Here is a 17,521-nt window from a genome sequence, read left to right on the forward strand (position 1 = left end):
AATCCCAGCATCACAATATGGTAATACTCTCTAAACAACAGTTTGACGGATCAGAATACAACTTAAAAAGGCGATTCTGTTTGTTAACCGCAAAGCAAAGTTCTGGTCTAAGAAGTTTCCGTAAAAAAAAATGTGTTACATAAACAGACTGCACTTCTGGATTTCTGTTGTACTCTTGAACTAAACAGTAAAGAAAACAGGTTCAACTGTTTATTGTTTTTGATTACGAAATAACTGATGTGTGGATTTTGCAGGTATTCCAAAAACAATAGTTAACATAAACATACACATACAAAGAAGCATAAACGTTCAGAGCTCGGATAACTCCACATCAGTGCAATGAACAGGAAGGATGATCAAAAGGGGCATTATAATGACAATTATATCAGTGTCTAGGATACAGTCTTATTTTCCTCCTGTTTTAAATGTCTGTACAAACTCCCAAAGCTCCTTTATTACCTAAAAGAGAGAGAAAAAATCATTTTAAATAAAATCTTAATAATGACCAGAAGCAGAACACTACAGTGTCAGACATTTATATTGTACAACAAACTAATATAACAGAAACTGATACAGAAACACTACACTAAGAAAATCAGACATACTTACTTCCTTATCAGTGATCTTTAATGAACTTCTTGCATAGTTTTCAAATTTCTGTTCTGTCTTTGGTAGGGACATTTTCTGTTTGGGCAAATTAGAGAAAAAAAACAACATGTAATGCTACTACGTACAGTTGTGGACAAAACACCCCCTGAAAATAATGTAAAAACATCCTTTATTTAATTCGTTTTTACTTATGCTTCAATAATTAGTAAGAAATAATACTAGAGGCTAGACATCACTCAATGTTTCTACAATTATTTCCATATTTAAACTTGTAAGCTTTAATCTGAAACTTGTTTATGACAGGCCAACCTCTTAACTTCTGACCATGTTGAGCAATAAATGCAAATAAAAAACATTCTGTAACCAACCCAATTCTGTAACCAACTATCACAGTGAATCCATATCTAAACTAAATTTTGTCTGAATTAAACTCATCTAAGAAAGTGGCTCTGCCCTTTGCCAATTAAGTAATTAACCAATTAATTCACCATGTGAACCTACTTACAAACATGAGAGGACCCAAACAACCTGTAGTGGCAGGTCAGCTGTTGCGACTGTTCTAATGTCTGATGGACTCTCACGTTGTTGTTCCTTAAATATTTCTATTTTTTTCTTTCACGACCATGTGGCATGACTCAGAATAAGAAACTGCATGGCATGAACATTTCCTCATGAACATTTTAGAAAAAAGGACACTAAACACATACACCTGAAGTCAATACTAAAGCTGTTTCAGCACTCACTTGCATACCCTATCATTCATACAGTAGCACCAATAAAATAACCCGTTTTATAAGATTTGTTTTTGCTCTGTTTTGGAAACTGAACAATACAAAACGAGAACATGATAAAGAGTAACTGTCGCATTTTTTCACCAACCAAAGCTTGCCAGGTAGAGAACTATTCCTCTCTCTCCCAACCACAGAAGCCAACGTGCCCTCCAAAATGGCAACCACTGCACCCCTTCCCACCATGGCAGGCCCCAAGAACGACCACCAGAGGGCAGTGTTTCAGCGAGGTATCGCTTCAGCGATGTGCACTGCTGCTCCCCAGCCTCGGACAGTCCCCTCCTGGGCTCCTTATGTACAAGGTCAAGACAGTAAAGAGCTTGCAGAGGATTCACGGGAGAAGTACTGGACCAGAGCAGTTCAGCAAAGGTTTGAAAGGAGTTTTAATTTTGTTACGAAAAAGGACCATTTCTGGAGAACACTTAGGAATACCTATTCCATCAGGGCGTGGTATTCCTCAATGCTCTGAATTCAGTTATCTTCAGGAAGGTTTTAATAATCTGAGCACAGTACCAGTCACTCTCTAGTGCTGCCATGAAGGGGTGTTTAGAAACGATCATCGCAAAAGCACTAGAAATTACACAAAGATTGCTACATACGGCACAATTGCGATTTTTGACAAGTTTCAGTTAAGTTCAGTTATTCCCAAAATGTTAAAGATAACAGGTGCCTGTCACCCTACATTTAGAACGAGCCCCAGGCTCTGCAAGCTCACTGACTCTACAGTGGGACACGTGGAAGCTGTCAGCAGCGAGTGATCACTCTCTGAGCTGCAGTACTGCCAGACAGACAAATCTAATTTGTTGAAGAGATAAATCAGCTTCATCAGTCATCATCTATCAAAGCGCCGCAGACAAGGGAATGTTTTTCTCTAGACTGGTACAGTTAAGGGGACCCACTGCCAGAAAAGAACTGAACACCCCCAGAAGAGGTGAAAAAAGGACCCCGAGCTTCCATGAATAAAATCCAAATGGATATAATTATGTAGAATATTTTTGTACTCCAGATTTGAATTATTCCAAAAAAATACCCGAAGAAACCACAGGTGTGGTGTTTTTGACCACAGGTATGTCTCTGTTTCGAACACCGCTGATAACCAGTGGTTTATGATGAGGATTTCCACAAGACAGTACTGAGCAGGGAGCCCAGAAAGCACGCACAGCAAAATGAAGACTGCTGGCATAAAAAAAGATGAGCCCGGTAAATTATAACATGACTAAAGCGCCTGAAATGTACAGACAGTAGTTTCTCGTGACCTCTGGGAGAGTGTAAATTTCCGACTTCAGAACAGACAAAAAGCAAAGGAAGAGCAGCCAGATCGAAAGATTGCATTCTGAAAAACAGAAGAATACAAATACCACTTAGTGCGAATAGTGTTTTTCCACCATACACCATACTGTGATCAGACAAGACGGGGGTTGGCAACCTTTCAGGAGGGGCATGCCAAGAGTTAGTGTAAGCACTGGTTTTTACGGATCTGTGTGCAATTGATACAATTTTATGTCAACGATAGTCCTACTTACATTTTGATTAATAGAATTTGAATATTTAAATATAATAATATCTCAAATCAATCAATTAATTCTTACCATTTAGTGTGATCCTTGCCCTTGCTTGACACTTTAAGCAGAATGCAAGTCTCTGAGTGTTTAGTTGTTTATTACAGGATAAACAACTGACTTCACGCGTCAAAATACCTCTGAAACATCTGAAACACAGTGTCTTAGGTGTGTAAATGATAAAGTGAAAAAATTCTCAAATCATCCTCAACAAAATGCAAGAAGTTTGAAATCTCTAGGTGGATTCACTAAGAAGCTTCTGAAGTTCTAAGAAATGAAAATCAAGCATTTATCCAACTTTGTCGATATCTAACTTTACTGCTGCACATTTCAAAATCCATAACATGTATCTACCAAAAAATCAAAAATTAATATCACTAGTATCAAGGCTGATTTAATCAGAAAAGAAAACATTGGGCCACAATGTTGGAAATCCTGAAATCTGACAAAATGCAACCCATTTTTTGTCATGCACTTCAGGGTCATTTTGACCTTTTTCTTACAAAAAGATCTTGATTGCATCAAGCCAGTCCAAAAGCAGGCCAAAACCTTATCTTACAATGTTTAACCTTTAACATTAGTGTGAAAAATGTTATCAGGGAGCTTTCCTGTGAAAACAATAGACTAGCCCCGCTAAAAATAAATAAATCAAGTGAATCATTTTTTTCTGTGCCGTAGAGCTTCCATTGGGTAGCACGTTGTAGAGAATTACAGAACAGTCAAGCATATTTAAAAAAATGTTTTTTAACTTAATTTCTTAGTGGCTCATTAGACTTTTACTGCAGATGCTGTTAAAAATCCATCTTTGCGTCAATAACAGCAAGCATGCTGCAGGTTGCCAATCGTGGAGATAAGAAATAGGATAAACCGCCACGTATCTAAGTTTGCTTCTGGCTGTCTCCATGAAAAAGGACTAAGACCATCAAACTGAATTCTGACCTGGCACAAAATGAATGACCAAAAACGTGGTTTGAAGTTTGGCAAAGACAGCCCATCTGGGGATTCGTCACTGTACAGTATCTAGGATTTCACATATGGCTATTTCCTCTTCCACACGGCGAATCCTTAGAATGGGACTTGTGTAGAAGCATAAAAAATGATGCAGGGGAGACTTATTTATCACTGAAATGCATGACTCAAGTGAATTAGGATCCATTTAAATCTCAGTTTATCTAAATGTGATATGAAAATGACTTAACATAGCTGTTCAGTAAGAATGAAACAATGGTGGCATTGATGTGACTAATGAAGGAGGTGCTGTCTAGAGCCGTTTGAATTATCTCAAGCAGTAAGGGTCCCAGCTAATCCCAAAAGGTGAGAAAAAGACTCCAGGGTATACAGTACCATTCAGCTCTGGGGACTTGCCTTTACTCCCAGCCTACAGTCTACGCTTAACTCAGCCTAAGAATCTGAGGCACCAGGCGGGTCACAATCATCATGATCTTCAGGATTATTAAAATAAAGTTATACACATCTGAATAAAACAGCGGAATTCAGAATGAAGTCAGAAAGCATTACATGTTATACTTTATACTATACTGTACTTCACCTCCTGAGATCTCAAAAGAGGGGGTATTCACAAGGCTTTCATTGTTGACAAGTCTTAAAGCTAGAAGATGGCATCATATGCTGTCATTAAAGTAACGATTATGTCTCGCCCTGCGTATAAGAAACCGAATGTCGACTCTATCTAATTTCACACTGTTACTTTCAATCTTCTATGGTCTGTTTGCTGTTATACTTATATATACATTTACCTAATGTTTTTATGTTTGTCTGCTTGCTGCTTGCTGTTTAAACTGCCCCCCTGGGATAAGTTAAGTATCGTGAATTGAACTGAATTTATGTGCAGTCGTTCCAGATCGAAGGCTTATCAGTGTGTGTCTGAGAGGAGCTCATTTTAATTGCAGGTCATTAATTTTGCATAAATGGTTTTTGTCAAAATAAGAGGCAAACAGTGCAGTCACGCTCCTGATGAAGTCCTTAATTCCATCCTCTAAAATGTGAGGGTTGCTCGATATGCCACGATTGATATAGCGTACAGCACTGTGATCTGAAAAAATTAACTACTGGTAGAACGTACACTTTACGTTCTTACTGAAAAAAGGCGACCTGTAACTGGAGAAAAGCGATTATAATCAATCTCTGGACCAGCCACTTGTAGACTAGTCCACGGTCAGGAGTACATCGGCACAGAGAAACAACTTGCAGTGTTTGTTTAGGGTCCATTTTACACACGTGATCTATCTAGAGCTATCTAGTGGATAAAAGCTGCATTTATGTTAGCGTTAAGGACTGAACTGTTGTAGATTCAGTCAGGTCTGATAACTGTTTAGTCAGTGACGTTTCTTTTGCTTGGTTATCCTATTTTCTACAGTACATGCTAGTCTTCATCACACTCTTTACAAAGTATAGATAATAAGTTATGGTTCAGCAAAATTAACTTCTATTATTGGTCAGCAAGATTTTTTAGAAAATCTGGGAACATTCTGCTGTTTGAGATGAGACTCCTATATTATGGCAACACTGGGATTCTTCCTGTGCAAAACAAAAATCTAAATGACTAACAAGTAATTTAAAAAGCATACAGTCCAGTGGAAACAAAATAAAAATTCAGTGACCGACAAACATTACTTCCAAATCATAAAAATCTAAGAATCTGGAATGCATAAAAAAGTGCAAAGCCGAAGATTATACACCATGGTGTACTAATCATGAAAAATCTAAAGATAAAAACAGTTCAGTGAGATCATAAAAACACACCACCCATCAGTACAGGTAGCGCCCTCAGAAACTCCTTGCCAATACCAGAACAGTGCTACAAGACCCAGAACAAGCTGATGGAGAGGTGAACTCCCGGGGACAGCACATGTGCAGGAAAGCAAAGAACAAAACAAAGCTACCCCTCTGTCCCCAACAACTGAGTCTGCAGCGAAAACTTTTTATGTCAATCAAAAGGAATCGGATTCACCCCCGAAACAGAAAATACGAAAAAGAGAAGTATGAGTCTGTCGTGGGAAATTCTTCATCAGCGGAGCAGGACACAGTCTTGTGCAGATTCAGTTTTATAGAGCTCAATAAGTCCAGACCCAGCGCGCGTTGTCGGACTTATTGAGCTCAATAAAACTGAATCTGCACAAGACTGTGTCCTGCTCCGCTGATGAAGAATTTCCCACGGCAACTTCTTCACCAATTCTACCGATGAAGGAGGTGGTCAATACATTGTAAATGGACATGCCTATTTGTTCAACTTGACTCAAAATAAGGCAATTTAACCAACTTATGTGCCTTTATTCAAAACATTTCCACTAATAAAATAACCACTAATTTACACTGTGATATTTGAGATTGCAGCTGTAATGGGATACATTTGTTTTGCATCTCTGTTTATTAAGAAACTAGTGCAAGAGTGAGCTTTATTTTTAGTATTTAGGAGCTTACCTTGATGATGATTATTTTTGCTAATAATACCTGCTTTTTTTCAGAAGAGATCTGTGCAACCAGACAGTAAATTCTGAATCAACTTGATTAGTTCCTATTGATATTAGAAATTACAGGAACTACATGTAGAAATTGATTTTTACCTTTTCAACATATAAAGTCGATAATTTGGCCTTGATGTCTTGTACATTTCCTGGAGATGTTTCTTTGTTTCCACCTGGACTCTGTAGAGAAGAAATATGCATAAAGATATTAACTGATAATTTAGCTGAAACCAAAAGTGATTTACAAGTAAAGTGTCTCTTCCAGCTGCAATCGGACCTTGATAGTATGAAAGATGGAGTGCAGTAAGGAGGAGCAACTTTTCGTTAATAAAACGTATTAAGCAACTTAGAAGACATTCTTTTTTTTTTAACGAACTTTTACTGAGCTACTGCAACATAGCAATTTATATAATGCCTTTACATAAGAAAGCTCAAAGCATTTTATGGATGTATTTTTACAGTGCAGTAGGAATAAAACAATTAATGTAGCATTTCAAATTTGTTAAAACACAAAATTAAAAATGCTTCCTGGAAATAAGATTCTTAAGGGTACCTCTGCCTCCTGACAAAAAGGCTTTTTTTAAGTGTCAACAGTGGGCACCGTTGTTTTTTTAAAAACACTTATATTAGTAGTAGTACAGCTATCTGGTACTTCATTCAGCACCATCAATGTGTACCAAAGGGTGGCCAATCAAGACGTAGACCTATTTAAATGATGAAGTCAAAACAATCTTTTTTTTTTAAAGGACAGGTTTCTCCAATAAAAGCATATGAAGTCTCTTGGAGGAACAGGATGTAGGAGGACCTTGGCAAATCTGACTACTTCTCTACACCTGGCAGCAGGCTGGTGGAGTACAGTGCACTGGGACTTTCCACTGGTGTGCTGGATTCCCCTTGATAAGGCCCAACCCAGCTACAAGTGTGACTTTCTGAATAAAGCATTCATGCAATGAAAATGATGTTGTAATTTATAAATTATGTAAATAACATAAACTGAACACATTTACGTACTGTTTATGTCATAATGTAAGGTTAAAAAAACAGTTTAATCCGCAGTCTAATCAATGGGGTTTAGGTAAATTAAAGCAATGGGAAACCACCTCTACCCAAATTATATTTTATTTCTACAAATAAGCAGAGGTAAGTATTATCATTTTATTGCTTCCATACAAGAAAGGGCAGGTTAAGACTTTACACTAAGCAGCAAGAGTATGACTGTTTTGCCCAGAGGTGAAAGCAATTTCTTTGGATGCTGAGGTCTATATTTGCAACTACTGAATGCAAAAGAAAGCAATCATTTGCCATACAATGACACAGCTGCAGTTTTAATACTTTCAAGATACGTTTCTTGTAAACATCATACTTAACTCGCAGAACTATCAATCTTTTTCTCTTTAATTTATTTTTGCGCTTAATGGTGCACATTCAGCTTAAACCCAAAGAATGTCTGGCAACTCAAAAACCTATCCCACTGCAGTCCCACCTCAAGTCTACCTAGATGTGCAAAACGTTCACAGAAATCAACAGAATTAACACTTTACCTTGTCTTTGTCAATTTTATACGTTTAAAAAAGAAATAAGAGAAGCCGCATGTCTGCAAGCTCAGAGTTCTCTCTCCCCCGGGGGTGGGGTTTAACATTGAAAATAAAAACAGTGGCTCACAATAAAACTTCAAGCACCAAGACAATGCTACAGAAGTGGCTACAGACTGTCTTTTGGATTAAACCAATGACGTAAAGATGACTGTGTTACACAACCAGTGCCTGTTTCCACTAGCAGGACACTGAGGAATCTACTGTGATTGCAGGTTTTCATTTACTCTGCGGCCAGAGTTTTAACTTGTGAAATACTATGTGGAGAGAGCACTGGGTGACCTAAAGAGATTTTAACTCCTACTCTACAAAAGGTAGTTAAATACAACCTGGACTAGAACCAAAAATTCTTTAATTAGAAATGGAAATCTTGAAAAACGATAGTTATGTCCCACAGTTTTTTATCAATCAGAAAATGTATAAATATATAATTATTAAATCTTAAGACAATAGGCCTCATAAAAAGATTTTCACTTTCCTGGTCTTATAGCAATGGTCAGAAGTACTGTTCGCCCTTTTCCAAAAAAATAGACTTGTACAAGCTGCAAGCTTTTAAATTTTAAAACCTTTAAGCTGATATTTTTACAGTCAGTTTACAAATGCCCTGTCTTTCTGCCTATATTATTCTATGCACATCTGTCTATCAACTAGTCAAACTAAAACCATTAGGTCACGAAGTCAAGGTCTAAACATCAATTTTAAGCCCAAAAGCTGGGTTTCTAGTAGCTCATTTGCTGCTGATTTTAGGAAATCTGAACTGCGATCTTTTATTACTTTCAGTCCAGCAGCTCAGATGGGGATCTCTGTCATTGCAGATTTTAGTAAAAAAATCAATTACCTGGAGTCTTTTGGGGACATACAGTACTCAGCTAGATGCAGTCATTGTGTATGGCAATATCCATACACAATGTCAGAAATATTAAAACAGGGTTCCTGGTTTTCTTTATTAGCCAGCAATCTCACTTTAAACTGTAATCATAACCCTTTAAGCAATGCCTTTATCCTAATTAGGAGAAAAGCATGCAGCACTGCCTGTATTTTAGATACTGTATGTTTTTTAGAAATCATTAAAATCTTAAACGCTGCAATGGTGTGTTTCAGATAGCATAGAAGCACATGCAGATTTTATTCTGAAATAATATTTTTCAGCTGATCTCTTGTACAACACATGGAAAAAGCAAATGAATGTGGGATGACTCCCTGGAGGCTGAATAAGGCCATTGTGAGCCACAAGGCTCAGTTCTCCTTGTTTCAGAGGTACAACATTTATGAATGACATGAACTGCCTCATGTTAAAAAGGCATCACATGAGCAAAATTACCAAAAACCAGAACCCTAAACGTAATGTAGGCACAAGAACAATCTGTTTTAATGCACACTATTCTACTGGTTAATTAATCTGAAAGACACTATGAACTGGTTAAACAAATGCCATAAATTACACATAAAAATACTACAAATTTTATTTCATTATATAAGGAGAAAAAATGTTTTTAACCCCCTTATAACACACTGACAAAATATTTTGAAGATAAAATGCTTCATACCATAAAGTACTGCACCTTGTGAGCTAAAAGGATTTTCAAATAAACTAGCTAAAAGTGAATAAATTAATTTTCAAACACTGGTTTGAATTTTGACATTGTCATGTTGTGGAAGTTTGTGTGTTTTATTTTATTTGTATGAGAGAGAGGTTAAAGAGAAAAAAGTTTTGGTTTACCGAATCTGGCTTGGCACTTCAGTACCTGTCTTAACTATTATCGCCCTACTCCCCACCTCGCAACCTTCACTCTTCTAATTCTGGTCTCCTTACTGTCCCCCAAGCCCGTCTACATTGTATGGGTGACAGGGCCTTCTCCTGTTATGCCCCCAAGCTCTGGAACTCTCTCCCCAAGGATATCAGAGAGTCACCTTCTCTAAACTCCTTCAAATCCAGACTCAAAACCTTCTTCTTTAGAAGAGCCTTTACTGAACTGGTTCCATTCTTCACCCCTCTGCTCCTACTGCATCTACAAATTCTCAATGCGTTTATCTTGTGTATTTTTTTATTGTTGTCTTTCTGTAAAGCACTTTGAGAAGCCACCTTTAAAAAATAAAGTTTATTATTGTTATTGTCTGTCTGTACAAGCCTTCTCTTTGTCGCCTGCTTTAACTTTACTACTTTTAAGCTATTTTAATCTCACATTTAACACACCTTGCTGTTGAAACTGGTAAAATGCAAACTTGCTTGTGTGAAAACTGATACAATACAAACTCAACATGACCACGGAAGTGTTTTTTTCACGGCATGCCATAATCTTCTCTTTCCTCTGTTTAGAAATTGACGTTAATCAGACAGATCAAAAGGTATCAAATTAGAGGACACAAAGGCACACCTCTGCCGAAACATATGGCCTTGGCCACATGCCAAAAATGCTTGTTCTGTGCATTTTTTTAAAGCGGCTCTTTTGTTGCAAAAGGACAGCTGTGTACCTGAAACAGCTGACAAACAGATACTTCACACCATTCTTTTTAATCTCTGCTAGACAGTGATTATATATATGAAGGGCTTGACTGATTTGCTAGCACGCTATCATTTGATACAATTACCATTTCAAAATCACCTTAATGCACTGCTGGCCTTCTGTGCCACTCGTTCTAAAGTTTGCACAGTTCTGATGTCACAGCACAGAAAATGGAGGTAATCGCCGTAGTGCTGATGAGTTCACATCTAAGTTATCACTCTTTGGTTGTCATGTATTTTTTAGTCCTAATACCTCTTTTCTTCTGCCCAATTCCTTTTAAACATCAAACTCCAACAAATATGTTTCAAGGGAACTGCTTTTCTTAGTCAACATGCGTCTTGTTAACGTCAAACAAAATCATAGAGGATTTGCAATAATACTTTGTATGGTACTTAAGACACTGCAAGAGTTTTGGCTTGCAGATGGAGGTATGCATGCAGATGAACAGAAACTTTTCTACAATCTTCAGGGCAGTGAGGCAGTAATCCTTGTTAAGACAAGAAAAGCATGCTTTTATCAGCTAATTTCAGCCGGTCAATTTATAAAGACACCTTTCTCTGCTTAATACATAACTTGAGCTGACTTCAAACAAAGTAATAACAGCAATTTTAAATTCGGTGTGCAGGTATTAGGTCCTGGTGGGGGGAGCGTTTTTCAGCTGGAAAAAGGTTTTGCACTTGTTAAGCAGAGATCTCCTGTGGCTTAACCAACCTGGCAGTTAAACCACTGCATACTTATTAAAGAATTACCCTATCTGAAGATTGGCCAGGGGATTACTCAGAAAACAATTATCAGACAACTTGTCCCGAAGTCCAACACTTAATAACATGCTTCTGAAACACAGAATTAGTCTTGCAAGGTGAAAACTGTTTGTAAGGCTACCGGTGGCAAGACCAGAAACATGTTCCAATTCCCTTTCTCCACAGAGCGAAGTAGGGGTATTTCCTGCACTGTCTGCATTTTGCTTCGTAACAAAGAACTGCGATCCAGAGATCTTAGTGGCTCAGTAGAGGGAAAGTTCAAATTCTGCCTGGGGGAGCAAACAGAGGCTGTTCTCTCTACATTTGTATTTCTTCTTTGAAATCAATTAACCTACTTCTCTAGTGCTGCTAGGCTGTCCAGCCAGGCTGTTCTACACTGTTGTTATAGCCCATTTCACTTAAAAGTCTGGTAAAGCAGAACAGCAAGTTCCAGACAACTCCCCTCTTGAATATGATTGTAAGGATGAGCTAAGTGAGGTATATTAAAAGGAAACTAATAACTAGGGCTTCTTATATAGGAGTAGCATGTAGGAGTAGCGTTTCTGTCTGAAGTACAATTACGATCAGAAGCTACAATTTGGCACACTTTTTACTCTAAATACTGCAAAATACAAAGTTATTAATGCACTTTTACATCATCAAACATATCAAACCTTCTGTATTTCACTTATCTGAACATCAGAATGGGTACACGTAAGCTTCAGGTATATTACTAGAAACAAAGGCGAAGAATACTGAGCGGATAATTGACCCCACTATATTAAGTTTCTGATGCTTTTCAGATGACCCATGCACCCTTAAAAGAGCAAAAGTTCCGCTTTTTGGTTGATTTTGTTCTTCATCCAGTTACATTTCATTAAACATTTAAAAGTCCTTTCATTGTAAGACTTTTTAACATAGGGGCCAAGAAGACATTCCTGTATGTATAAAAATAAGAATTTTAAAACAATGAAACTTTCTGTACTGAGCAAAGTAACAAACACAGGCAAAACAAGAGTTTGCAGTTATTGAAAAATGGGTTGCTGCTGTATCATTTTCAAAACATGTGGATGTGGTCCTGGGTTCAGTTCCACATCTGGGCAGGTATCTGCGTGGGTTTCCCCTGGGTGCTCCCGTTTTCTTCTACTATACTGGTTTACTGTAAGGTTAGTTGCCTTTGGGAAAACTGGCCCTGGTGTGCGTGTCTGTGTGTGCCCTGCGATGGACTGCATCCTGCCCTGCTGTATCATGCCTTGAGCCTGTCACTTGCTGGGATAGGCTCCAGCTCCCCTGCATTGGAGGAAGTTGTGTGAAAATTGATGGATGAGTTACAGGAGAAGGAGGAGGAAAAGGTTTTTGAATTATTATTTCGCCTCTGCAGGCACTACATTTTCAACAAATGTTCCACAGGACCAAAAGTATATTTACACATTACTATGTAGGGTTTGGACACCAGCCCATCAAACTCATTTGGTTGAAAGGAATTGACACAGTCAAAGTATCACTTTGACAAAGCTTGTTTCAAATTCCAAAAGCCCTCCTGAGTTTATAATGTTTGAATTTGTAGTGTCCGACCGTAATGTATGATTCAATTCTGAATTTTGTCTTTTTTTTTTCTGAGCATGCAATGCACCTTCAAACTCTCTCTGGGGTGACTCAAGCTGCTGACTGTGGTTCGCCCATGAGCTTGTGATTCTCACCTGTCTTATCCCTAAACCTTCAGTCACACTCCACCTGTACGGTAATGTACCCCCTACTGTGTCCACATGCAGTATTTCTGCAGACAGCAACCGATTACTATGCAAGGTATTTAAAAAAAGGTTGATGATGATGATAATGGCAAAGTGAAGGAGGCTAAACTGCCTCCTTCACTTTCCTAAGAGCAACTAATAAAAAAATGGAATGGCTGTTGTTAATATATAATGATTTACAATACAGTGCTCAGCAGACTTTTTCTATATAGATACAGACCTTAAATACAATGGAAAAGGTATGACCTACTGTACATTGTTTCATGTTTCTGGATGTCATGAATTTGACAGACTGCAATCCATTTACCCCTCCTATTCCTCTCCATTGAAAGACAGCTTGAGTGTTTTGTCATGCAGTGTGTATTTCAGTACAACTGAAAGCACTATTTTAAATGTCATTATTACTATCTATTAAGCATTTATAAACTATAGCAGCTGAAATATACTAAAAATGTGATCTAATGTGATCTAATTTTGGCTTACAAAACCAAATACTGCAATTACAGAAATGTCCAGTTTAATAATGATGCTTAATTAAAAAGGCACAATTTCAACTAAATGAAATGGATGCATGTACAATTACTGTTGGAATTACTCGTGATAAGATACATCTCCTGGGATTTGACAAAACCAGCAGTTGATATTTACTGTGTGTGTCTGTAGTCATTTCTGCTGACACTGAGGCCTTTCAGAGCAACTCTGCACTATTTTGTCTGATTTGTTTGCAGTGTTTGCTTGCATTTCATGTGTTGGCTTTTCGGAAACTGGTGTAGACATTCTGAAACTAGCTTTGCACTGGTGCCATATCTTATGGTAAGAAAATACACCAAAATCTTGCTCTTAGCAATCTGTTTTGCTTTCACATTTAGTTTGTACAATTTGCTTTCTGATACACAAAAAATTAAAAAGTCTGTACGTCTACCAAAGATAAAACAATTGTTTTCGTGACTAACATATCGATAGGCATCTTCATTAAACTGGATGGAAGCACCAGCAACTGAAAAAGAATTGATCTGTTCAATGCAGTTAAATGCTTATCAGTATATCATCTAGTTAAAAACAATATCCCAGGCAGCAATTATGAAAGTCTCAAATAAATTCTAAAGAGCCCACACAATTCTTTAGGAGTCCCAAAAGGAGCAAGTAATCCTACACAAAATGCTAATATCAAGCTTCAACATCTCCAGGCATGACCGTCCATATAAAAATGTCACTTCCCTACTCCAAAGAGGTACTTCCAAAAAATGTCAACATTCCTAAGCCATAACTCAATCAGGCAGCCACTGATTGAACATATTAGTTGTTTTTTTACGGGGAGACAAACACGGCTCAGCTGCTGTGGTGGACTGAAGGCAGTTGTGTGCAGATACGGCCATGTGGCGCTGTCAGCCCCAGGGCAGGAGCAGGATGGGACGGTGCGGGAGTGCCATTACACCGAAGCGGGACTGAGTGACTCTGTTACCTTCGTCTGAGGCTTGGCTGGCGGAAGTCCCTTTTTTCCAGATGATCCGTTCTGTTTGGAAGCACTTTTTGGCTGGGCCTGGGCCTTCTCTGGACTCCCCTTTACATTCTAGGAAAACAAAAAGAACACGTGAGAGGGGAACAAGTAAGAGGTTTATTCCCTGCTGAAAAGAGAAGAAAGAAAACACAACGTTTCGCCCGTGGAGCCTTCTTCAGGTGTGAGCTATGTTAGCTATGTGAGAATGTACACCTACAGACTGTCCCCATTTCTAAAGCGACAACCATAACTGGGCCGCACGTGTGCTCTGGAAGGTACCTATCAAAAAAACGGAGCAAGCAGTGGGAAGAGTTATGATTGTAACAATTCAATTTAGACAGTGAAAAACTATGCCCAAACCCTTTCAGAAAACAAACAACATCCTTTGTTACAGACTGTTCACAATCCCTTTTAAGCCTCCAATCACCATACTAAGCAAAAACGCCTGCAGCCTAAAGGCGTCATCACAAACCACTGGGCTCCAATGTTGGCTGTCTGACATCTACATGTGGAACAATGGCAGAGCGGGGGTAAGAACAGAGAATAAATCAGCTCATGACAGAAACGTTCAGCTGTTATTTCTCCCCTAAGCAAGACTCAGCGGTAAAATGCAGGTATGCACGCTGGCTTGCTTTGATCTGGGGTTGGCATACGCTCAGGTTGGATCGCCTCTGTAAATCACACACAAAAACACACGCACACGCACACGAGCACGGGTACACAAACACAGCCTCTGCTGCTCAACACAAGAGCCAGGTGCAGAGAGCAAGAGAGCAATGACAGGGAAGGAGAGAACAAAAGAACAATCACAAAGGAAGAGGAGCATTCTCGGTAACTGTCTCGCATTCTTCTTAAGAAGAGCGTGGACGAGATCTGAGTGTAGCTTTCTGGCACAGCACAAAGCTCATGAAATAGCAATCTTACTAGGAGATTATAGAGGAGAAATCTGATCATTATACTCAGGACCCTATGTTTTAGTTGTAGCGAAACCAGATGGAGCGCAAAGAGAAAAGATTAAAAAGTCAACATGCCCAGCTTTTTTGAGAGCACTTAAACTACAAAGTATGATGATGTAAACAAAAATATATTTTGTACATAATGGAAATCGGACTTTTATGAAGTCACAATATCAATAAAAGGTATTTTCTAAAAATTGGTAATGTGATGTTATGTAATTCTACAGAAACTACACTGCCCACAGTAACTGTGTGTTGGTGTTGAACAGGGTTTTCCGTGTAATAACAGCTGCAGACTCTAAAATCGAGGTGGAATCAGAGAACCTGATTTTGAAAAACCAAAACATTTAAGAATTCAAACAAAGTGTTTAAGGTGACTAGCCTCAGGTAAAGCTCCATGATTTTGGTATTGAGCAACAGGAACACTTAAGTGTTAGTGCAAAAGTCAGCCATCAGCTAATGTTATTAAAAAAACATCTATACGCGTACATCCAAATATATTGGTGCCAAGTGTCAACTTATTTCCATTAAGTTTCCAAATGAACACTAAATTATCACGATACACAACCCAAAAAGGAGACTTACCTTAATCTAAACATTTTTTATCATTCAACATCCAAAAACAATTTCCAAAGGGCAGATTGTATAGTCAAGTTGGATATTTCATTCTTTCAAATACTGACATCTTTTTTTGGAAAAGATGAAAAACCAAAAGCTTAGGTCTACTTTCACTTGGGGAAAAATAAATTGATACCATGAAGCAATTGAAAAATCTTGGGGTTATATTCGATTCTGGCTTAACATTCGACCCAGATGTGCAGCATACTGTCAAAACATCTTTTTTTCACCTCAGAAATATCGCTAGACTACACCCTATGCTATCATTAACTGTGGCTGAAAAGCTGATCAACACTTTTGTATTCTCTCAAATTGACTACTGTAATGCTCTACTCGCTGGAGTATCTAAATCTACTCTGAACAAACTGCAGTATGTCCAAAATTCAGCAGCCAGAATCCTGACCAGTTCTAGTGCAAATGTTCACATTACTCCCATCCTGGAGTCCTTGCACTGGCTTCCGGTCAAATTCAGTGTAGACTTTAAAATCCTCATGCTCATCTATACGGCTCTGCATGGCTTGGCACCTCAGTACCTGTCTGAACTATTATCGCCCTACTCCCCACCTCGCAACCTCCGCTCTTCTAGTTCTGCTCTCTTTACTGTCCCCCCAGCCCGTCTACATTGTATGAGTAAAAGGGCCTTCTCCTGTTATGCCCCCAAGCTCTGGAACTCCTCTCCCCAAGGATATCGGAGAGTTACCTTCTCTAAACTCCTTCAAATCCAGACTCAAAACTCTCTTCTTCAGAAATGCCTTTACTTAACTGGTTCCGTTCTTCACCCCTCTGCTCTTCTTAGTACCACCATCCATGGTCTCCTCTGTATATTGTAATTGTGTTTTATCTTGTGTAGTCTTTTTATTTATTGCTGTTGTCATCCTGTAAAGCGCTTTGAGAAGCCATCTTCAAAGGTGCTATATAAAATAAAGTTTATTATTATTATTATTAATAATACTAGACAGAGTATGTATTGTGTTTTCAGAGCTTGTTTAGCTTAATACCTTAGTCACCTAAGCTATAGCTCTATGTAAAGACTCAAGAATAGGACAATATTTGACAAAAACTTAAATACAAAAAGCCGATACAACTTGTATTTTCAATTATCTCCCATTCCAATACTAATAATAAATAATTTCAAGTACTTCAAGTCTGCAAGCTGTCCTCTATCTGTCTGTGCTGGTGCGCACCCTTCTTTCTGCCTTTGACTTTTTCTTTCATTCTATATTTCTATCAAAGGCTCTAATGATTATTAACCAGTGTAAAATCGCCAGAGAAGCCCCTTTGATCACCTGTGTATCTGCCTCTTATCTCACCTTTACTTAGGCAAACACCTCAAGCCATACCTACATTTTGGGGTTTTCTGAATAGACTGAGACGGAGAAGTGCTGTAAGGTGTGAACTGCAATGCTAGCTAAGCTTTGACC

At 38.3% G+C, this 17,521-nt stretch overlaps 1 protein-coding gene across 2 annotated transcripts in view; it reads right to left on the reverse strand.

The window, feature by feature from the left end:
* npm1b (nucleophosmin 1b) overlaps window positions 1-17,521 on the reverse strand; it is a 55,311-nt gene that overhangs the window by 15,217 nt on the left and 22,573 nt on the right. Inside the window, exons 8-11 of one of the 2 annotated variants that reach the window (XM_069188370.1) lie at window positions 14,491-14,598; window positions 6,541-6,621; window positions 610-684; window positions 198-459 (exon numbers count right to left, since the gene is read on the reverse strand). In XM_069188370.1, coding sequence (XP_069044471.1) covers window positions 406-459; window positions 610-684; window positions 6,541-6,621; window positions 14,491-14,598 — 318 coding nt within the window. In that variant the 3' untranslated portion in view covers window positions 198-405. Of the gene's footprint in view, window positions 1-197; window positions 460-609; window positions 685-6,540; window positions 6,622-14,490; window positions 14,599-17,521 lie in introns of those variants that run through there. The other variant, XM_069188290.1, reaches the window with a different exon arrangement.

The sequence above is a fragment of the Lepisosteus oculatus genome, chromosome 1 (assembly GCF_040954835.1).
Source record: "Lepisosteus oculatus isolate fLepOcu1 chromosome 1, fLepOcu1.hap2, whole genome shotgun sequence".
Lineage (NCBI taxonomy): Eukaryota > Metazoa > Chordata > Actinopteri > Semionotiformes > Lepisosteidae > Lepisosteus > Lepisosteus oculatus.